This window comes from Camarhynchus parvulus, chromosome 13 (genome assembly GCF_901933205.1).
Source record: "Camarhynchus parvulus chromosome 13, STF_HiC, whole genome shotgun sequence".
In the NCBI taxonomy this organism is placed as follows: domain Eukaryota; kingdom Metazoa; phylum Chordata; class Aves; order Passeriformes; family Thraupidae; genus Camarhynchus; species Camarhynchus parvulus.
The window spans coordinates 1,263,380-1,287,458 of NC_044583.1; the positions used below are offsets into that span (position 1 = coordinate 1,263,380).

Consider the following 24,079-nt stretch of genomic DNA (forward strand, 5'->3'; position numbering starts at 1 on the left):
TGAGGAGGAAAGGATCTGTCTGAGATCTCAGAGAGCCCCAGAGGCGCAGGAACATCAGCACTGGTGGCACTGGGGACAGAGCCTGCTGCTGCAGGGGACAGAAGCAACAGAGGCCATGCTGGAGCTGGGCTGCCCCAAGGACAGGAGACTGGCAAAAAGCCCCTTTTGGAAGGGATTTGTCACAAATGCCAAGATGTGTTTGTATTCAGAGTGAGCCTCAGCTGGAGGGTTTGCACATGCCCTGCCGCCCATGAGGGATCAGAGAGGGCTGGAGGAAAACCAAGTGAGCAATGGAGGTGAAAGCTGTGTCAATGGAATGATAAATTACCAGAGGTACCACACCCAACCCACCCCTCCCCGAGGTGCCTCTGCCGGAGCACAGAGAGGCTCAGCGTAACTCCATTTCCTCTGACACTGAGCCTTCAAGGATGGATTTGCTCTCTGCAGGAGTGACTGCAAATGGAATACTTTAGGTCCATTAGATGTAGCTGCTTTTAGCCCAGTTGCTGGGACAAAAGCTATTCTAACAGGGGGTTTTAAAATATGGCTTATTTTCACCTAATAGAGTATCACTAATTTTTGCATTTCAATGATCCTCGTTTCCAGCAGCCCTTTTCAGCAGCCCTGCAATCAATCAGCAATGCTGCTATGGAAATAATCTCCAGCAAATGAAATCATGCCGTGCTGCCACATAAGGGAAGAAAAAGCCTTTCTGTGACGCCAGAACTTGAGAGCCTTGACTCCTCTTTCAGTTTTTGTTTGAGTGAGCCAACACCAAGGCAGCAGGAGGAGTGAGGGTTAAAGAAATGCTGCTGAGGGGGAGAAGGGAAAGAGGCTCTGATGCACCTGATGAGTCACACATCATCCCACCTATTTACTTCGGGTTGTGGGTTGTTTTGTAACTAAATGGACAACTCGGAGCTTGTGTAAGGAAACTTCAGCCCCTGCTTCACCATGGCCACTTGGGTTTTGCTATCCAGGGCACAAGGTTGGAAACCCAAAGCAAGGAGAGTAAAGGGAAATGCCCTCCGTAAACACCGTCAGCTGCAATCCAGTTCCCTTTGGGGTCTGCAGACAATTTTGTGAATTGAGCCACAGTGAAACAGATAAATTACATTGTTCAGAGCAGCTGTGGCTGCCCCTGGATCCCTGGAAGTGTTGAAGGCCAGCTTGAACGGGGCTTGGAGCAACCTGAGATAGTGGAATGTGTCCCTGCCCATGGCAGGGGTGGGACTGGATCAGCTTTAAGGTCCTATCCGACCCAAACCATTCGCAGAATCTTAGAGTCATATGGAAAAGTCAGTGAACAATATCACTACCAGGTTAGTAAAGGTATTTTAGGTCCATATTCACTACAAAATTAGTTTGCACACTGTTTTCCAAGCAATCATTTTAACCATTGTATTTCAGCAGAGTGTAACAGGGTGTTTTCACATCCCTGCAATGTACATTGCTTTAGAAACAGGAAACTCACCTTTCTTTCTGCTTTCTCACTTTCCTTCATTTTAGCCAAGGCCTGTTTGAGTTCCTCAGATGTGAATGAATTTGCATCGAGATCAACCTTGCCCAGCCTTGCAGGAGAAACAAAACAAACCAGAACATGTTACGAGTGAAAAACTGCCTCTATTCTATTTTCACTGTGACATTCTAGCAATGGCTAAGGGCAGCAGGAAAGGAACGAAAAAACCTACCATACTCAAGAAAAGATTAGTCGGAGTACTGGATTCTGTGTGGGGCTTGCAGAAACCTCGCCCTGGCAATCAGGGGCTCTGCTGACCCAAAATCTCAATACCTACCACAATGGTAACAGCTGATGAATTGATATCTCAGAATTATGTGTTGCAAAAGAGGAAACACGCCTGTGCCACTAAATCATTGCAGAGGGCATACAAGCTTCAACTTGGAGATTTCAGCTTATGAACATTGTACACAGAGTCACAGGAGATCTCAGAGCACATTTCCAGTGAGTGAAGGGCCTACAGGAAAGTAGGAGAGGACACTTTGTCAGGAACTGCAGTGACAGGACAAGGGGGAATGGGATCAAACTGCAAGAGGTGGAAGAGATTTGATGATGGGAAGAAGTTCTTTACTCTCAGGGTGTTTGTCCCTGACACAGGGACCAGTGCACAGAGGCTGTGGATGCCCCATCCCCAGCAACATCCAAGGCCAGGTGGGACAGGGGCCGCAGCAACCTGCTGTGCTGGGAGGTTGCTCAGCTTGGAACCAGATGATCTTTAGGGTCCCTTCCAAGCCACACCATTCAAGGATTTGATCATTCTGCCATCTCCATCTCCCACTGCGCAGCGGCCCTGAAATTTCAGTGACATCACAGCTCCCAGAGGGTTCCAGGTGGAACGTCCAGGACCTGGAAACGAGCAGAGCAGACACTTCACCGGCTGCCAAGGGTCAGTTGCCGCTCACTCTGCGCTCTGCCCCTCAGTGCTGAGCTGGTGCTGCTGCCTGGGCTTTTCCTGCCGCCTGCTCTGGAGCACCAATCCCAGCAGGATGTGCACTGCTGTGCCCGTGGAGGTACAGTGCCATTCCAGGCAGGGGGCACCCGGCTTGGGCAGGCTGCAGCCTTGTGGGAATGGATGGTGTGGGACAGGAAGCCACTGGGAGATTGTGCTGCCCCTTGCAGACTGCCAGAGACACTGTGGAGGAGATGGAAGAGGACCTGGGGCTGGAGAGGGAAGAGATGATGGAGGTGGACTCATCCTCTACTTCCATGTCCTCCCCTGTTGAGGACATGGAAGTTGATGAGGAGGATGACATCGAGGAGATGGAAGTTGACAAAAAGGATGAGGAGGAGCCCATGGTCCTTGGATGAAGATGGAGCCCCACAAGTAAGACAGGCAGATGCTTCCCACGCCCTGCCCACACACACACTGGGTCCCCTGGTGCCAGGCTGGGGCTGGGCTGGATGGCCCCGCTCAGGGACACGGTGCCCGCAGGGGGCCTGCATTGTGCTGGCACAAGCACCAGCCCCGGCCCGCCCTGCGCTTGCCTGGGGCCACGCCAGCCCTGCCAGCCCCGTCCCAGCCCCTGGGGCCCAGCTCCCAGCCCTGCTGGGCCCAGGGCTGGCAGCTGAGTGCAGCTCTGCTGCTTCATTTCTTCCAGGACTGATACAGATGATGGCACAGATCTGACACCTTTGTAAATATGTTTGAAGTTTTGAAGTTTCTTGTAAATATGTTCATTAGGTTAGAAGTTTTCTGTAAATACGTTTTGAAGATTGTTAGTCCATAAGATCCCATGTAAATATTTTGCCGATCTTCGGCAAATAAATACTGTTCCTTTTTAAAACCTCACTTCTCTTGGCCATTCCTTTGGGCACAGGCAGCGTTTGCACACTTGTGGGTTCCACTTGTTCCGGCTTCCCAGGCCTGGAGGTCCCTGGGGGTGCTGGCACGGCCACCCCGGGGCTGGGGGTCCCTGTGCACAGGGGCTCCCACTGACACCACTCTGCACTGGGCACTGCTGCCCTTCCTGGCCTGGGGCACAGCGCTGGCCCCAAGAGCTCAGCTGGCACCAGCTCTCACCCAGGGGCTCTCACAGCACTGGCCCCTGCAGCCATGCCACCAAAGCAGGCAGCAAACCTTCAGCCACCCTTCCTGCTGCAGCCACAGCGACTCCTGGGCCCAGAGCGGCAGCAGGCCACAGCCATGCAACATCCACCTGCACCTCTCAAGGCCACCACAGCCTTGGCAGCTGGGGCACCTGGATCTGGGCTTAGGGCTCTCTTTAAGGCTTGCAGCCTCCAAAGGCTCCGGCCTCTGCTTCCCAGCCTGCTCTGCACTGCCCTGAGCCCGCATTGTTCCAGAGACAAAGCCAAGCCAGGGATCCTCACCCTGCCCGCATTCCTGCTGCTGGCGCGCCACGGCCCCTGGGCCCCATCGGGTGACAGCTGCAGGGACAGGGCAGCCTGTGCTGGCCAGGGGGCACGGGGCTTTGGGCCCTGTGGCTGCTGCTGCTGCTGCTGCTGCTGCTTGGGGGCCATGGGCCCAACAGGGCCCCGAGCTCAGCCCCTGCCCGGGCAGCTGCCCCCAAAGCCCCACAGTCCCCGAGCATCCCCATCACAGCTGCCAGGGGGAAATCCCACACACTTCAGGAAAGAAATTCTTCATAGGAAGTAAACCAAGGCTTCCAAGGGGAAAGTCAGCACCAGCTGATGTTTACAGCACCTTTCCAAAGGTGGGTGCAGGGCTCGTGAGATCTCCAGGGCCTCTGGCAGTGCCTGCTCTGCAGGTGAGGCTGTGGGGCTGCTCCCAGTGGGACACAGCACCGGGCTCTGGCCAGCCCTCAGCCCCTCACAGCTGATCCCAAGGAGCAGGCTCAGAAAGCAGTTTCACACCACTTGCTGCAGATATTTCAAAGGACTAAATGTCATTCAAAGAAGCCACCTTGCACATTTAGTATTGGTGTCGTGGCATGAGAAACTATGAAGGTGCCTCTGAATGTGCACTCAGGGCACTTCCACTGCCATCCCAAAAGGAACACAAAGGACAGGCCTCTGCTTTCAGCACTGCTGAGCTCCTCACCCAGCAAGGAAATCTCAGGAAGATGCAGTGTTCTGGAGGCCCAGGGGCCTACCATGGGAACTGTACTACCTCATGACAAAGATGACAAATTAAAGGAAAGTGAGACACCCCTCTCAATGATGTTGCCCATGGGCATTTGCAGGCTCATGGGGATTCAACAGGTTTTCTTGGTATCATAAACTTCTTTTTTTCCTTATATCCCCCTATGATGTTCTACCCTCTCTTATCCCCTATGGGTCCTGGGTTACTGCATATAAGACCCTTTTTGCCCCATGTAAAACCCTGTGTCCCCAGCCCCATTTTGTCTCCCTTCCTAGACCCTCTTCAGCACAATCCACAGTGTTTGGAGTTCCACACAAAGACCCCTCTCTTGCCTCATCCATCAGCCATTCAAGTAAGCCAGCTCCCAGCTCTGGGAGTGAAGGTCTCTCACAGAGGCTGCCTGTGGACACGCCACCACAAGGGGTGCCCAAACAGGGACCTTCTTTGAGAATTCCCTGACAGCGACTCCAGTGACGATCCGGCTGTGCCACCATCACCAGACAGGAGATGCCTCAGGTCAGCCACCACCCTGGAGTGGGACCTGAGTTTCATCAGGCCTTGCTGAGGGGAGCATCGGCCCCCTCCAGCAGCACGACGGCCGGCTCAGCTGGTGAAGCCCTCGGGACATTTTGAAACACCTGCATCCAGAGCCACCGGAGCAGTGATCTGGGGGACAGCCGCCTGGAGTGCAGGATCCTTGGGTGATATTTTACTCCTGTGGGTGGGCAACCCTTTACATCAGGGGCAGCTATGGCTAACAAATTATCCAAAGCTGAGAGGGACATATATGTTTGAGTTAGGGAGGTTCTCCTTTCAGAGGGGAAGACTTTTACTAAGGGAAGATTGAAGTCGTTTGTTCATTTGCTGCTTAAGGAGTTCCCAGACATTTCTGTTGATTCCGTTGCTCATGTAGCATTCTGGGACGCAGTTAGGGAAAGAGTCTATCTTTTGCAAACTCAGGGAGTGATAAGAGTCACAAAATTTTTCCCAAATTTTCATATGATTTTGAAGTTTTCACAAGGGTTCAAAGATCTAATGTTCAACCCCAGTTTCTGTGCTCTGCCCAGAATTAGGACGAGAGACAGAAACTGCTGTAACGCACAGACGAGCCACCTGCTGTCTGCCTACTCCCCTCCTTCTCTAACCCCCTGCCCAGGTCTGTACTGATCACACAGGCCTGGATTCTACCCTAACCCATTCTCCAGTGCCTCTCCTCCCTGCATCCCCCTCAGATAGCTCACAAAATGGAGTCCCTCCCCTGGGGGGGATCATCAATGTCAAGCTCCCTCCCACCCCCAGCTCTCTCATCGGTTCCTCCCCCGGTGTTGGGTCCCCCCTCTGTGTCAGGTACCAGCCCTCCATTGGGATCCAGCGCTCCCTTGCCTACTCCCGCTGGCCCTGCCCCCTCCAACTCAGCCCTTTGCGGATCCCACACTGTCAGAGCCGGAAGTGTGAGGGGCGGTAACCGGAAGGCAGCCATCTTGGCTACCAAAGGCCCACAGCACCGGGCCTGGCCAGTCACGCAAAGGCCCCGCTCCTCTGCCAAAGACCAAGTTCCCTCTTCTGGAGAGGGGAGGGAAGGTTCATCCGACCTTGAGGATGAGCCTGAGCATTCTTGGCAGAGGATGAGGAAGCTGGCAGCTGAAGAGGGGGACTGGGAATTGGTAGCTAAAATACAAGCAGCACCGGTGCAGTACCACAGGGGGCCTAACCCCTGATGGGAAGCTGTCACACACAGGGAGATGAAAGACCTTTGTAAAGCAGTGAAAGACCATGGGTGGGTCTCACTGTATTTTAATAATTTGTGAAATGCCATCTTCGCTGTACGTCATGGTGCCTCACGTTCTGCGCCACTTTATGCACATCGTACTTTCTCCCACTAAATCCACTCAGTGGGAAGGAATGGGGAAAAAATTAATACAACAACTATTAAAAGACTATGCTAGAGAAGACAGGCAGGCACACCTAACACTCAACCAACTAGCCAGGGAGGAAAATTTCACTAAAGCTGAGAAGCAAGACACCTTCCCTGAGCTGTGTTAGAAGAGATAAAACGCGCTGCAAAGACAGCTCTCATGCAGACACCCAATGGAACAACACCTGCTCTAGATTTCACAGACATTCTGCAGGGACCTGGGGAATCCTTTATAAATTTACTGGCCACCATACACCAGCAATAGAGAAGCAAGCTGAACACCCAGAAGCCAGGCAGGAACTGCTTCCTAAACTTGCTGAAACAAATGCTAACAACACCTGAAAAGACATTTTACCCTCTATGCCCCTCATCCCACAACCTACCATTGCACAAATGGTTGAGGCACGCACCATTAGGGCATCCTTACACCCTGATGCCGGCCTAGCTAAGGCTTCCAGTCAGGGTGTAGTAGAGGTGCTAGTAGCCTCCCAAGTTATTCCCTGACATACACATGAAAATGGACCTTGCTTTAAGTGTAGGGAGGTAGGGCGTTTTCAAGAGAATTGTAAAAATAAAAGCTATTACCAGGGACCTTCTAGGTGTCACAGCCACTGTCCTCACTGCCCCCCTCATCCACACACTTTCCAACACCAGCAAAACCGGTGGCCTGCAGGAAACCCCACACAGATGGGGAAAGGCCCTGCACGATGACACCAAATGCGAGGCTGTTCCGTCCAACTCTCCTGAACATCATGGAGAACCAGCACAGCGACCTTCTCAGATCCATTGGGACAGCTCGAGCGCCGCAGAAAACTCAACAGAAGACAGCTCTGCCCTGGAACCCAAAGGCAGCTGGTAAGCGCCTTTTCAATTCCAATCCACGATATTTATGTTCACCGTATTCTAACAGGCAAATACGAGCCTGAGGAATGGCCCAGAGACATTTTGATTTTAACCAACACCAGGGAAGGGATGGAGACACACACTATTCTACCTGAAGTAGTCACCTTGACATCTTTGCAGGAGATCACTGTCCAGGCTCTATGCTTAGACCCTCCCCTTTTCCTCCCAAAAGGAACAGTTCTAGCCAGAGCCTACCTCCTACTGGACAAGATCACCACACCAGCTGATCCAATGGTGATGTGGGCACAGATTATGGGTCAAAATAGACCCGTTCTGAAGCGTGCTTTGTCATGTAAAGGGAGAAAGAGATGTCTTTCAGGATTATTAGATACAGAAGCTGACATCACCATAATTTCCCACTCTGTTAGGCTGAAAGAATGGCCCCTGGTTCCAGCAGCTGCGGTAATTTTTGGCATTGGGTGAGCCACTACCAGCTTCTGGGGTCAAGGTACCATCTGCATGGAAGGTCCTGAGGGGACACTTGCCACAGTTGGATCATACGTCACGCAGGCACCAATAACACTTTGGGGAAGAGACCTCTTGTCCCAACGGGGAACAAGGCTAGAGACACTATCAACACCTCAGCATTTCTAAATGGGGCCACTGAGCAGCGCGCCACACTTCAGTCAACCTGGAAGATCAGCGACCCCATATGGGTGGATCAGTGGCCCCTCCAGGCAGAAAATTAAAGGCCCTGCAGTCCCTGGTGCAGGAGCAGCTGTCTCTGGGCCACATTGTACCATCTACTAGCCCATGGAACGCACCTGTCTTTGTCATACAAAAGCCTGGCAAAGACAAGAGGCGGCTCCTGCAGGACCTCAGGAAAATCAATGAGGTCATCGAGGACATGGGTCCCCGCCAGCCCGGCCTGCCCTCAGCCTCCATGATACCTCGAGATTGGCAGATGGTTGTTATAGATCTAAATGACTGCTTTTTGCGTCCCCTTGCACCCCAATGACATCCCCTGGTTTGCCTTTTCCGCCCCTAAATCAACAAGCACCTTTACAGAGGTACCAGTGGACTGCATTGCCTCAAGGATTGAAGAATAGCCCAACTATATGTCAATGGCTTGGAGCCCAAATTCTCTGACCCATCTGGAAAAGACATCCTAACGCTACCTGTTTTCATTACATGGACCATATATTAGTTTGTGCAGAAGTTCAAATCATTTTGGATGTTGCAGTACAAGATATCATCACTGTGGTACAGGAGAAAGGTTGTGAGATAGCAGCATAAAGTCCAAAAGACAGCACCGTGGAAGTATCTCGGCCTAAAAAGCAGAGACAGAACCATCACACCCCAAACACTGCAAATCAAAAACAACCCAAAGACTCTGCGAGAACTCCACCGGCTCTGTGGAAGCATCAGTTGGGTACATTCACTGCTGGGAATCACCACAGAAGATCTCGCGCCACTGTTCCTGCTCCTTAAAGGCAGTGAAGGACTCGATTCCCTGCGATCACTGACCCCGGTGGCCAAAGCAGCTGCACAAAAGGTGTCCTGGGGGATTCAAACTAAACAGGCACACAGATACCACCCTAATTTACCTTTCTCCCTGGCAATCCATGGTGTAAATCCAAAATTCCATGCATTATTTTTCTGTGGGACTCAGCTATCTCAGGTCCCCTGATAAAAATTGAATGCGTTTTCAGATCACACCAACCTGCTAAAACGGTAACAACCCCACAGAAAGTTATTGCACAACTAATCAGGAAAGCCTAGAGAGCGTCTGTGCTCCCTTGCAGGAACAGACCTTGTGAATATATGCTTACTTCTCACTCAAGAGCACCTCAATTGCCTACTTCAAACATCTGAACCACTGCAATATGCCTTAGATCCGTTTTGAACAGGCTAGGATCAGCCACCAATTCTACCATCAAAACATTCTTGTGCTGTTCAGCATGTTTCAAATTACCCAAGACCAGGCAAGATCCATTGTAGCCACCTGCCCAAATTGTCAGGAACATGCCCTTGCTTCTGTCAGAGTTGGAGTCAATCCAAGAGGACGAGAGAGTCTCCACATCTGGCAATCAGACATCACACGCTAAGCCCCTTTGGGCAGACTAAAATGCATCCACGTCTCAATCGACGCCTTTTCCAGTGCGGTTTTCACTTCTGCCCATGCTGGTGAAAAATCAAAAGACGCTATAAAATATTACTTTTTCATTTTTTCCACAAGCAGTTCCACAGGAAATTAAAACTGATAATGCTCCTGCTTATACTGCGCACCGATTCCAACAAGTTTCTGACCAGTGCAGTATAAAACATGTCACAGGCATTCCACACTCTGCCACAGCACAATCCATAGCCTAGATGGCCCACTGATCAATCAAAAGGAACCATGACCAACAGAGAGGAGGAGTCCAGATATTATCTCTCATTGAAAGACTGGCCAAGGCCCTGTATGTGTTCAACTTTTTGAACAACACATTTATGGAGACCACTCCCACAATCATCAGGCATTTCACTAATTCAACTGCAGCCCAATTAAAAGAAAAGCCACATGTGTTGATCAAAGAACCTGAATCTAAACAAATTATGGGCCCTTTCCCATTAATTACTTGGGGAAGAGTAGATGCCCTTGTCTCTCCAGCAGCAGGCCCAAGACGGATCCCAGCAGAAACATAAAACTGTTTCTGGGAACAGCGAGGCAAACACCAGAGCGACCATCAGAAGAACAGAATGAAAGCCTAAGAAACACAGCAGCAGCCTGGAAAGAAGAAAGAGAAGGACAGAAGAAGATCTCCTAAGCAGCGTTGACCACACACACCAAGACCAGGATAACTCAGACACCACTAACCACAATATATGATTTAACATATCTAAAAAACTATATTTTAGCATTGATATATGATTCTTCTAATAACCTGTGTTAACACCCTTGGCTTACACAAGAGGAAGTTTAGTGGGACCAGAACTTACGTTTCACCTTCTACTCTCTTTATCTGTTTACTCTTAGGCCACCCAAGCCTCCAGATACTAAATTAGCTAAAGGCAGAGGATGCGGCCGTTTGTTGCTGCTGCAGCAGGAATCTGGATGCTCCTCACTGAGCCGCATGCCTTCAGCTGGGTGCTTCCACAGACAAGCCACAGTTTCTTGTCCATGGCTGTGGCTGTCAGACATTTGAGGGCATCTGGTTTTTCAACCTGCTGTCACATAGGGAGTCAGTATACCGGAGCATCCAGCTGCTAAAAGATCGATGAAACAAGATCCAGATGGAAGGCAACAACAACTGGTTCACTGGACTTTTCAAACACTGGGGGATGAAAGGCTGGCTTTCATCTCTAGTTAAGACTGTTTTGTGAACTTTCTTTATTGTACTCATTCTGTTGGTTATTTTATCCATTTTTGCTAAATGCCTGCAAAACTCTATGGCAGAAGCCTTCTTTATAGACAACAGAAAGGGGGGAGTTGTGGGAGCCCAGGGACCTACCATTGCAACTGTAATACCTCAGGGCAAAGTGACCAAGGTAAAAGAGAGACACCCCTCTGAATGCAAAGGTCTCGCCCATGGGCATTTGCAGGCTCATGGTGATGCAGCACGTTTTGTTGGTGCCAATCCCAGCAGGATGTGCACTGCTGTGCCCGTGGAGGTACAGTGCCATTCCAGGCAGGGGGCACCCGGCTTGGGCAGGCTGCAGCCATGTGGGAATGGATGGTGTGGGACAGAAAGCCACTGGGAGATTGTGCTGCCCCTTGCAGACTGCCAGAGACACTGTGGAGGAGATGGAAGAGGACCTGGGGCTGGAGAGGGAAGAGATGATGGAGGTGGACTCATCCTGTACTTCCATGTCCTCCCCTGTTGAGGACATGGAAGTGGATGAGGAGGATGAGGAGGAGCCCATGGTCCTTGGATGAAGATGGAGCCCCACAAGTAAGACAGGCAGATGCTTCCCACGCCCTGCCCACACACACACTGGGTCCCCTGGTGCCAGGCTGGGGCTGGGCTGGATGGCCCCGCTCAGGGACACGGTGCCCGCAGGGGGCCTGCATTGTGCTGGCACAAGCACCAGCCCCGGCCCGCCCTGCGCGCCTGGGGCCACGCCAGCCCTGCCAGCCCCGGCCCAGCCCCTGGGGCCCAGCTCCCAGCCCTGCTGGGCCCAGGGCTGGCAGCTGAGTCCAGCTCTGCTGCTTCCTTTCTTCCAGGACTGATACAGATGATGGCACAGATCTGACCCCTTTGTAAATATGTTGGAAAGTTTAGAAGTTTCTTGGAAATATGTTGAGTAGGTTAGAAGTTTTCTGTAAATACGTTTTGAAGATTGTTAGTCCATAAGATCCCATGTAAATATTTTGCCGATCTTCGGCAAATAAATACTGTTCCTTTTTAAAACCTCACTTCTCTTGGCCATTCCTTTGGGCACAGGCAGCGTTTGCACACTTGTGGGTTCCACTTGTTCCGGCTTCCCAGGCCTGGAGGTCCCTGGGGGTGCTGGCACGGCCACCCCGGGCTGGGGGTCCCTGTGCACAGGGGCTCCCACTGACACCACTCCTGCCACTGGGCACTGCTGCCCTTCCTGGCCTGGGGCACAGCTGGCCCCAAGAGCTCAGCTGGCACCAGCTCTCACCCAGGGGGCTCTCACAGCACTGGCCCCTGCAGCCATGCCACCAAAGCAGGCAGCAAACCTTCAGCCACCCTTCCTGCTGCAGCCACAGAGACTCCTGGGCCCAGAGCCGGCAGCAGGCCACAGCCATGCAACATCCACCTGCACACTCTCAAGGCCACCACAGCCTTGGCACCTGGGGCACCTGGATCTGGGCTGCTGCAGGGGCTCATCTTTAAGGCTTGCAGCCTCCAAAGGCTCCGGCCTCTGCTTCCCAGCCTGCTCTGCACTGCCCTGAGCCCGCATTGTTCCAGAGACAAAAGCCAGCCAGGGATCCTCACCCTGCCCACATTCCTGCTGCTGGCAGCGCACTGGCCCCTGCCCACTCTGCAGTCAGGGACAGGGCAGCCTGTGCTGGCCAGGGGGCACGGGGCTTTGGGCCCTGTGGCTGCTGCTGCTGCTGCTGCTGCTGCTGCTGGGGGCCATGGGCCCAACAGGGCCCCGAGCTCAGCCCCTGCCCGGGCAGCTGCCCCCAAAGCCCCACACTGCCTGAGCATCCCCATCACAGCTGCCAGGGGGAAATCCCACACACTTCAGGAAAGAAATTCTTCATAGGAAGTAAACCAAGGGGTCCAGGGGGAAAGTCAGCACCAGCTGGTGTGTACAGCACCTTTCCAAAGGTGGGTGCAGGGCTCGTGAGATCTCCAGGGCCTCTGGCAGTGCCTGCTCTGCAGGTGAGGCTGTGGGGCTGCTCCCAGTGGGACACAGCACCGGGCTCTGGCCAGCCCTCAGCCCCTCACAGCTGATCCCAAGGAGCAGGCTCAGAAAGCAGTTTCACACCACTTGCTGCAGATATTTCAAAGGACTAAATGTCATTCAAAGAAGCCACCTTGCACATTTAGTTTTGGTGTCGTGGCGTGAGAAGTCATGAAAGGGCCTCTGTGCACTCAGGGCACTTCCACTGCCATCCCAAAGGGAACACAAAGGACAGGCCTCTGCTTTCAGCACTGCTGAGCTCCTCACTCAGCAAGGAAATCTCAGGAAGAGGAAGGAATTGTGTGCACCAGGGAACCTGGCCTCTAATAAAAGGCATGAATCCCACAGGCCACTCAAGCCCAATGCCTTGCATGTCTCTACTTTTTCCTCCTCCTCTCATCTCTAATGCCACTTTCCCTATTTTCTCTAACTGGGTACTTCGCTTCTCCCTCTCCTGTCTGCAGGTTCAGCCACACCTGTGACCCTGCAGGAACAGCCTGACCCACAGGGAAGTGGCAGAGGACTCTTTTTCAGGAACTATACTGACAGGACAAGGGGAAATGGGATCAAACTGCAAGACGTGGAAGAGATTTGATGATGGGAAGAAGTTCTTTACTCTCAGGGTGCTTGTCCCTGACACAGGGACCAGTGCACAGAGGCTGTGGATGCCCCATCCCCAGCAACATCCAAGGCCAGGTGGGACAAGGGCCGCAGCAACCTGCTGTGCTGGGAGGTTGCTCAGCTTGGAACTAGATCATCTTTGGGTCCCTTCCAAGCCAAACCATTCAAGGATTTCATCATTCTGCCATCCCCATCTCCCACTGTGGAGCCGCCCTGAAATTTCAGTGACATCACAGCTCCCAGAGGGTTCCAGGTGGAACGTCCAGGACCTGGAAACGAGCAGAGCAGACACTTCACCGGCTGCCAAGGGTCAGTTGCCGCTCACTCTGCGCTCTGCCCCTCAGTGCTGAGCTGGTGCTGCTGCCTGGGCTTTTCCTGCCGCCTGCTCTGGAGCACCAATCCCAGCAGGATGTGCACTGCTGTGCCCGTGGAGGTACAGTGCCATTCCAGGCAGGGGGCACCCGGCTTGGGCAGGCTGCAGCCATGTGGGAATGGATGGTGTGGGACAGGAAGCCACTGGGAGATTGTGCTGCCCCTTGCAGACTGCCAGAGACACTGTGGAGGAGATGGGAGTGGACCTGGGGCTGGAGAGGGAAGAGATGATGGAGGTGGAGACATCCTCTACTTCCATGTCCTCCCCTGTTGAGGACATGGAAGTGGAAGAAGTGGATGAGGAGGATGACATCGAGGAGATGGATGACATCAAGGACGTGGAAGTTGACGGATGAGGAGGAGCCCATGGTCCTTGGATGAAGATGGAGCCCCACAAGTAAGACAGGCAGATGCTTCCCACGCCCTGCCCACACACACACTGGGTCCCCTGGTGCCAGGCTGGGGCTGGGCTGGATGGCCCCGCTCAGGGACACGGTGCCCGCAGGGGGCCTGCATTGTGCTGGCACAAGCACCAGCCCCGGCCTGCCCTGCGCTTGCCTGGGGCCACGCCAGCCCTGCCAGCCCCGGCCCAGCCCCTGGGGCCCAGCTCCCAGCCCTGCTGGGCCCAGGGCTGGCAGCTGAGTGCAGCTCTGCTGCTTCCTTTCTTCCAGGACTGATACAGATGATGGCACAGATCTGACCCCTTTGTAAATATGTTTGAAGTTTAGAAGTTTCTTGTAAATATGTTCATTAGGTTAGAAGTTTTCTGTAAATACGTTTTGAAGATTGTTAGTCCATAAGATCCCATGTAAATATTTTGCCGATCTTCGGCAAATAAATACTGTTCCTTTTTAAAACCTCACTTCTCTTGGCCATTCCTTTGGGCACAGGCAGCGTTTGCACACTTGTGGGTTCCACTTGTTCCGGCTTCCCAGGCCTGGAGGTCCCTGGGGGTGCTGGCACGGCCACCCCGGGGCTGGGGGTCCCTGTGCACAGGGGCTCCCACTGACACCACTCCTGCCACTGGGCACTGCTGCCCTTCCTGGCCTGGGGCACAGCGCTGGCCCCAAGAGCTCAGCTGGCACCAGCTCTCACCCAGGGGGCTCTCACAGCACTGGCCCCTGCAGCCATGCCACCAAAGCAGGCAGCAAACCTTCAGCCACCCTTCCTGCTGCAGCCACAGCGACTCCTGGGCCCAGAGCCGGCAGCAGGCCACAGCCATGCAACATCCACCTGCACGCTCTCAAGGCCACCACAGCCTTGGCAGCTGGGGCACCTGGATCTGGGCTGCTGCAGGGGCTCATCTTTAAGGCTTGCAGCCTCCAAAGGCTCTGGCCTCTGCTTCCCAGCCTGCTCTGCACTGCCCTGAGCCCGCATTGTTCCAGAGACAAAAGCCAAGCCAGGGATCCTCACCCTGCCCGCATTCCTGCTGCTGGCAGCGGCCACTGGCCCCTGGGCCCCACTCGGGTGACAGCTGCAGGGACAGGGCAGCCTGTGCTGGCCAGGGGGCACGGGGCTTTGGGCCCTGTGGCTGCTGCTGCTGCTGCTGCTGGGGGCCATGGGCCCAACAGGGCCCCGAGCTCAGCCCCTGCCCGGGCAGCTGCCCCCAAAGCCCCACACTGCCCGAGCATCCCCATCACAGCTGCCAGGGGAAAATCCCACACACTTCAGGAAAGAAATTCCCCATGGGAACTAAACCAAGGGGTCCAGGGGGAAAGTCAGCACCAGCTGATGTTTACAGCACCTTTCCAAAGGTGGGTGCAGGGCTCGTGAGATCTCCAGGGCCCCTGGCAGTGCCTGCTCTGCAGGTGAGGCTGTGGGGCTGCTCCCAGTGGGACACAGCACCGGGCTCTGGCCAGCCCTCAGCCCCTCACAGCTGATCCCAAGGAGCAGGCTCAGAAAGCAGTTTCACACCACTTGCTGCAGATATTTCAAAGGACTAAATGTCATTCAAAGAAGCCACCTTGCACATTTAGTTTTGGTGTCGTGGCATGAGAAGCCATGAAGGTGCCTCTGAATGTGCACTCAGGGCACTTCCACTGTCATCCTAAAGGGAACACAAAGGACAGGCCTCTGCTTTCAGCACTGCTGAGCTCCTCACCCACCAAAGAAGGCTCAGGAAGAGGAAGGAATTGAGTGCACCAGGGAATCTGGCCTCTAATAAAAGGGATAAATCCCACAGGCCACTCAACCCAATGCCTTGCGTGCCTGTACTTTTTTTTGTCCTTCTCTCATCCCTCATGTCACTTCCCTAAAACCTACCATTGCACAAATATTCAAGGCATGCACCATTTGGGCATCCTTACACCCTGATACCAGCCTAGCTAAGGCTTCCAGTAAGGGTGTAGTAGAGGTGCTAGTAGCCTCCCAAGTTATTCCCTGACATACACATGAAAATGGACCTTGCATTAAATGTGGAGAGATGGGGCATTTTCAAAAGAATTGTACAAATAAAGGCAACTACAAGGGACCTTCTAGGTGTAACAGCCACTGTCCTCATGGCCCCCCTCATCCACACACTTTCTAAAAACCAGCAAAACCGGTGGCCTGCAGGAAATCCCACACAGACGGGGAAAGGCCCCGCACGATGACACCAAATGCGAGGCCGTTCCGCCCAACTCTCCTGAACATCGTGGAGAACCAGCACAGCGACCTTCTCAGATCCAGCGGGACAGCTCGAGCGCCGCAGAAAACTCAACAGAAGACAGCTCTGCCCTGGAACCCAAAGGCAGCTGGTAAGCGCCTTTTCAATTCCAATCCACGATATTTATGTTCACCGTATTCCAACAGGCAAATACGGGCCTGAAGAACGGCCCAGAGACATTTTGATTTTAACCAACACCAAGGAAGGGATGGAGACACTCACTATACTACCTGAGGTAGTCACCTTGACATCTTTGCAGGAGATAACTGTCCAGGCTCTATGCTTAGACCCTCCCCTTTCCATTCCAAAAGGAACAGTTCTAGCCAGAGCCTAAATCCTTCTGGACATGATCACCACACCAGCTGATCCAATGGTGATGTGGGCAGAGATTATGGGTCAAAATAGACCCGTTCTGAAGCATGCTTTGTCATGTAAATGGAGAAAGAGATGTCTTTCAGGACTATTAGATACAGGAGCTGACATCACCATAATTTCCCATGCCGATTGGCTAAAAGAATGGCCCCTGGTTCCAGTTGCTGCAGCCTTTGGGAGAGCCACTACCAGCTTCTGGAGTCAAGGTACCATCTGCATGGAAGGTCCTGAGGGCACAGTTGCTACAGTAAGATCATTCGTCACCCAGGCACCAATAACACTTTGGGGAAGAGACCTCTTGTCCCAACGGGGATCAAGGCTAGAGACACTATCAACACCTCAGCATTTCTAAATGGGGCCACTGAGAAGCACACCAATTTCAGTTAACCCGGAAGATCAACGGCCCCATATGGGTGGATCAGTGGCCCCTCACAGGCAGAAAGTTAAAGGCCCTGCAGTCCCTGGTGCAGGAGCAGCTGTCTCTGGGCCACATTGTACCATCTACTAGCCCATGGAATGCACCTGTCTTTGTCATACAAAAGCCTGGCAAAGACAAGAGGAGGGTCCTGCAGGACCTCAGGAAAATCAACGAGGTCATCGAGGACACAGGTCCCTGTCAGTCCGGCCTACCCTCAGCCTCCATGATACCTCATGTTCGCAGATGGTTGTTATACATTTAAATGACTACTTTTTTGACACCCCCTTGCACCCCAATGACATCCCCTGGTTTGCCTTTTCCGTCCCTAAACGAACAAGCACTTTTACAGAGGTACCAGTTCACTGTATCGCCTCAAGGACTGAAGAATAGCCCAACTATGTGTCAATGGCTTGGAGCCCAAATTCTCTCACCAACCTGGAAAAGATATCCTAAAGCTATGATTTTTCATTGCACGGATGATACATCAGTTTGTGCAGAAGCTCAAATCATTTTGGATGTTGCAGCACAAGATATCATCACAGCAGTACAGGAGAAAGGTTCTGAGATAGCAGCAGATAAAGTCCAAAAGACAGCCCCCTAGAAGTACCTTGGCCTAAAAACACAGAGAGAACCATCACACCCCAAACACTGCAAATCAAGGACAACCCAAAGACTCTGCGAGAACTCCACCGGCTCTGTGGAAGCATCAGTTGGGTACGTTCACTGCTGGGAATCACCACAGAAGATCTCACGCCACTGTTCCTGCTCCTTAAAGGCAGTGAAGGACTCGATTCCCCGCAATCACTGACCCTGGCAGCCAAAGCAGCTGCACAAAAGGTGTCCTGGGGATTCAAACTAAACAGGCACACAGATACCACCCTAATTTACCTTTCTCCTTGGCAACCCATGGTGTAAGTCCAAAATTCCATGCATTATTGTTTCAGTGGAACTCAACTATCTCAGGTCCCCTGATAAAAATTGAATGCGTTTTCAGATCACACCAACCTACTAAAACAATAACAACCCCACAGAAAGTTATTGCACAACTAATCAGGAAAGCCTAGAGAGCGTCTGTGCTCCCTTGCAGGAACAGACCTTGTGAATATATGCTTACTTCTCAATCAAGAGCACCTCAATTGCCTACTTCAAACATCTGAACCACTGCAATACGCCTCAGATCGTTTTTGAACAGGCTAGGATCAGCCACCAATTCTACCATCAAAACATTCCTGCGCTGCTCAGGATGTTTAAAATTACCCAAGACCAGGCAAGATCCATTGTAGCCACCTGCCCAAATTGTCAGGAACATGCCCTTGCTTCTGTCAGAGTTGGAGTCAATCCAAGAGGACTAGAGAGTCTCCACATCTGGCAATCAGACATCGCACACTAAGCCCCTTTGGGCAGACTAAAATACATCCACATCTCAATCGATGCCTTTTCCAGTGCGGTTTTTGCCTCTGCCCATCCTGGTGAAAAATCAAAAGACACTATAAAACAATACTTTCTGGTTTTTTCCATCTTAGCAGTTCCACAGGAAATTAAAACTGATTATGCTCCTGCTTATACTGCGCACCGATTCCAACAAGTTTCTGACCAGTGCAGTATAAAACACGTCACAGGCATTCCACACTCTGCCACAGGACAGTCCATAGCTGAGAGGGCTCACTGTTCCATCAAAAGGATCCTTGATCAACTGAGAGGAGGACCCCAGATATTATCTCCCATTGAGGGCGTGGCCAAGGCCCTGTATTTGTTCAACTTTTTGAACAACTCATTTATGGAGCCAACTCCCTCAATCATCAGGCATTTCACTAATTCAACTGCAGCCCAATTAAATGAAAAGCCACCTGTGTTGATCAAAGAACCTGAATCTAAACAAATTATGGGCCCTTTCCCATTAATTACTTGGGAAAGAGAAGATGCTTGTGCCTCTACAGCAGCAGGCCAAAGAGGGATCCCAGCAAAAACCATAAAACCGTTTCTGGGAACAGAAGGCAAACACCAGAGCGACCATCAGAATAACAGAATGAAAGCCTAAGAGAGGCAGCAGCAGCCTGGGAAAGAAGAAGGAGAAGGACAGAAGAGGATCTAAGCAGCGTTGACCACACACACCAAGACCAAGATAGCTCAGACACCACTAACCAGGATATATGACTTAACATTTGTAAAAATTATATTTTAGCATTGATATATGATTCTTCTAATAAGCTGTGCTCACACCCTTGGCTTACAGAAGAGAAAGTTTAGTGGGACCAAAACTTACGTTTCACCTTCTACTCTCTTTATCTGTTTACTCTTAGGCCACCCAAGCCTCCAGATACTAAATTAGCTAAAGGCAGAGGATGCTGCCATTTGTTGCTGCTGCAGCAGGAATCTGGATGCTCCTCATTGAACCACATGCCTTCAGCTGGGTGCTTCCACAGTCAAGCCACAGTTTCTTGTCCATGGCTGTGGCTGTCAGACATTTGAGGGCATCTGGTTTTTCAACCTGCTGTCACTTAGGGAGTCAGTATACCGGAGCATCCAGCTGCTAAAAGATCGAGGAAACAAGATCCAGATGGAAGGCAACAACAACTGGTTCACTGGACTTTTCAAACACTGGGGGATGAAAGGCTGGCTTTCATCTCTAGTTAAGACTGTTTTGTGAACTTTCTTTATTGTACTCATTCTGTTGGTTATTTTATCCATTTTTGCTAAATGCCTGCAAAACTCTGTGGCAGAAGCCTTCTTTATAGACAACAGAAAGGGGGGAGTTGTGGGGCCCAGGGGCCTACCATTGCAACTGTAATACCTCAGGGCAAAGTGACCAAGGTAAAAGAGAGACACCCCTCTGAATGCAAAGGTCGCGCCCATGGGCATTTGCAGGCTCATGGTGATGCAGCACGTTTTGTTGGTGTCACCCAGTTCAACTGCAGTTGTTTCCTTATATGTACTCCCTCTAGAATGTTCCCCACTCTGGTCTCCCCAGTTGGTCCTGCCTTACTGCAATGCTCCTCTGCTGTTCCCCCCCATATAATACCCTGTGTGCCCAGCCCCATTTAGTCTCCCTCCCTGGACCCTCTTCAGCCCAATCCACAGTGTTTGGAGTTCCACACAAAGATCCCTCACTCGCCTCGTTCACCAGCAGTTTAAGCAACTGTGCTCCCAGCTCTGGGAGTGCAGGTCGCTGACAGAGGCTGCCTGTGGGCAGGCTGCAGCACAGGAACTGAGAGCACCAGGGAACCTGGCCTCTAATAGAAGGCATGAATCCCACAGCCCACCCAAGCCAAAGCCTTGCATGACTGGACTTTTTCCTCCTTCTCTCATCTCTCGTGCCACTTTCCCCAATTTTCTCTGACTGGGTACTTCACTTCTCTCTCTCCTGTCTGCAGGTTCAGCCACACGTATGACCCTGCAGGAACAGCCTGACCCACAGGGAAGTTAGAGAGAAGGCTTGGTCAGGAACTGTAGTGACAGGACAAGGGAGAATGGGATCAAGCTGCAAGAGGTGGAAGAGATTTGATGATGGGAAGAAGTTCTTTACTCTCAGGGTGCTTGTCCCTGACACAGGGACCAGTGCACAGAGGCTGTGGATGCCCCTTCCCCAGCAACATCCAAGGCCAGGTGGGACAGGGGGCCACAGCAACCTGCTGTGCTGGGAGGTTGCTCAGCCTTGAACCAGATGATCTTTAGGGTCCCTTCCAAGCCACACCATTCAAGGATTTGATCATTCTGCCATCCCCATCTCCCACTGCGCAGTGGCCCTGAAAGTTCAGTGACATCACAGCTCCCAGAGGGTTCCAGGTGGAACGTCCAGGACCTGGAAACAAGCAGAGCAGACACTTCACCGGCTGCCAAGGGTCAGTTGCCGCTCGCTCTGCGCTCTGCCCCTCAGTGCTGAGCTGGTGCTGCTGCCTGGGCTTTTCCTGCCGCCTGCTCTGGAGCACCAATCCCAGCAGGATGTGCACTGCTGTGCCCGTGGAGGTACAGTGCCATTCCAGGCAGGGGGCACCCGGCTTGGGCAGGCTGCAGCCATGTGGGAATGGATGGTGTGGGACAGGAAGCCACTGGGAGATTGTGCTGCCCCTTGCAGACTGCCAGAGACACTGTGGAGGAGATGGAAGTGGACATGGGGCTGGAGAGGGAAGAGATGATGGAGGTGGACTCATCCTCTACTTCCATGTCCTCCCCTGTTGAGGACATGGAAGTAGAGGAGAAGGAGAACATCAAGGAGATGGAAGTGGATGAGGAGGATGGAGGAGATGGAAGTTGATGAGGAGGATGACATCGAGGACATGGAAGTTGACAAGAAGGATGAGGAGGAGCCCATGGTCCTTGGATGAAGATGGAGCCCCACAAGTAAGACAGGCAGATGCTTCCCACCCCCTGCCCACACACACACTGGGTCCCCTGGCGCCAGGCTGGGGCTGGGCTGGATGGCCCCGCTCAGGGACACGGTGCCCGCAGGGGGCCTGCATTGTGCTGGCACAAGCACCAGCCCCGGCCTGCCCTGCGCTTGCCTGGGGCCACGCCAGCCCTGCCAGCCCCGGCCCAGCCCCTGGGGCCCAGCTCCCAGCCCTGCTGGGCCCAGGGCTGGCAGCTGAGTGCAGCTCTGCTGCTTCCTTTCTTCCAGGACTGATGCAGACCATGGCCACACATTCGCCGCATTTGTAAATATGTTCGAAGTTTAGAAGTTTCCTGTAAATACGTTCATACGTTAGAAGTTTCTTGTAAATATGTTCGAAGTTTAGAAGTTTTCTGTAGATATGTTCAGTAGGTTAGAAGTTTTCTGTAAATACGTTTTGAAGATTGTTAGTCCATAAGATCCCATGTAAATATGTTCTGTACATTGTTGTTGTTGTTGTTATTATATGGATTGTTACAATGAAACATTCTGTAAATCCTGGCTTTTGCCGATCTTCGGCAAATAAATACTGTTCCTTTTTAAAACCTGACTTCTCTTGGCCATTCCTTTGGGCACAGGCAGCGTTTGCACACTTGTGGGTTCCACTTGTTCAGGGTTCCCGGGGCTGGAGGTCCCTGGGGGCGCTGGCACGGCCACCCCGGGGCTGGGGGTCCCTGTGCACAGGGGCTCCCACTGACACCACTCCTGGCACTGGGCACTGCTGCCCTTCCTGGCCTGGGGCACAGCGCTGGCCCCAAGAGCTCAGCTGGCACCAGCTCTCACCCAGGGGGCTCTCACAGCACTGGCCCCTGCAGCCATGCCACCAAAGCAGGCAGCAAACCTTCAGCCACCCTTCCTGCTGCAGCCACAGCGACTCCTGGGCCCAGAGCCGCAGCAGGCCACAGCCATCAACTCACCTGCACTCTCAAGGCACCACAGCCTTGGCAACTGGCATTTGGTGCTGCACTCTCTTTAAGGCTTGCAGCTCCAAAGGCTCCCTCTGCTTCCCAGCCTCTCTGCACTGCCCTGGCCCGCATTGTTCCAGAGACAAAAGCCGCCAGGGATCCTCACCCTGCCCCATCCTGTGCTGGCAGGGACTGCCCCTGCCCCACTTGCATGACAGGGCAGCCTGTGCTGGCCAGGGGGCACGGGGCTTTGGGCCCTGTGCGCTGCTGCTGCTGCTGCTGCTGCTGCTGCTGGGGGCCATGGGCCCAACAGGGCCCCGAGCTCAGCCCCTGCCCGGGCAGCTGCCCCCAAAGCCCCACACTGCCCGAGCATCACCATTACCAGTGCCAGGGGGAAATCCCACACACTTCAGGAAAGAAATTCTTCATAGGAAGTAAACCAAGGGGTCCAGGGGGAAAGTCAGCACCAGCTGGTGTTTACAGCACCTTTCCAAAGGTGGGTGCAGGGCTCGTGAGATCTCCAGGGCCCCTGGCAGTGCCTGCTCTGCAGGTGAGGCTGTGGGGCTGCTCCCAGTGGGACACAGCACTGGGCTCTGGCCACCCCTCAGCCCCTCACAGCTGATCCCAAGGAGCAGGCTCAGAAAGCAGTTTCACACCACTTGCTGCAGATATTTCAAAGGACTAAATGTCATTCAAAGAAGCCACCTTACACATTTAGTATTGGTGTCGTGGCATGAGAAGCCATGAAGTGCTCTGAATGTGCACTCAGGGCACTTCCACTGCCATCCCAAAGGGAACACAAAGGACAGGCCTCTGCTTTCAGCACTGCTGAGCTCCTCACTCAGCAAGGAAATCTCAGGAAGAGGCAGGAATTGAGTGCACCAGGGAACCTGGCCTCTAATAAAAGGCATGAATCCCACAGGCCACTCAACCCAATGCCTTGCCTATCTGTACTTTTTCCTCTTGTCTCATCTGTCATGGCTACCATTGGCCGAGGCATGCACCATTAGGGCATCCTTACACCATGATGCCAGCCTAGCTAAGGCTACATTAGTTTGTGCAGAAGCTCAAATAATTTTGGACATTGCAGTACAAGATATCATCACTGTGGTACAGGAGAAATGTTGTGAGATTGCAGCAGATAAAGTGCAAAAGACAGCCCCCTAGAAGTACCTTGGCCTAAAAAGCACAGAGAGAACCATCATACCCCAAACACTGCAAATCAAGGACAACCCAAAGACTCTGCGAGAACTCCACCGGCTCTGTGGAAGCAGTTTTGATGTTGTGGCATGAGAAACTATGAAGGTGCCTCTGAATGTGCACTCAGGGCACTTCCACTGCCATCCCAAAAGGAACACAAAGGACAGGCCTCTGCTTTCAGCACTGCTGAGCTCCTCACCCAGCAATGAAATCTCAGGAAGAGGCAGGAATTGAGTGCACCAGGGAACCTGGCCTCTAATAAAAGGCATGAATCCCACAGCCCACCCAACCCAAAGCCTTGTACATCTGTACCTTTTCCTTTTTCTGTCTTCTCTTGTGTCACTTTTCCTGTTTTCTCTGTCTGGGAGTTTGGCTTCTCTCTCTCCTGTCTGCAGGTTCAGCCGCACGTGTGACCCTGCAGGAACAGCCTGACCTGCAAGCAAAGGTCACGTTATTTCAGAGCA

At 52.7% G+C, this 24,079-nt stretch overlaps 1 protein-coding gene across 1 annotated transcript in view; it reads right to left on the reverse strand.

The window, feature by feature from the left end:
* Nucleotides 1-24,079, reverse strand: part of SIL1 (SIL1 nucleotide exchange factor) — a 111,405-nt gene that overhangs the window by 37,609 nt on the left and 49,717 nt on the right. The window contains 2 exon segments of the mRNA XM_030957421.1: nucleotides 1,475-1,571; nucleotides 23,928-24,048. Of these exon segments, the coding sequence (XP_030813281.1) occupies nucleotides 1,475-1,571; nucleotides 23,928-24,048 (218 nt within the window).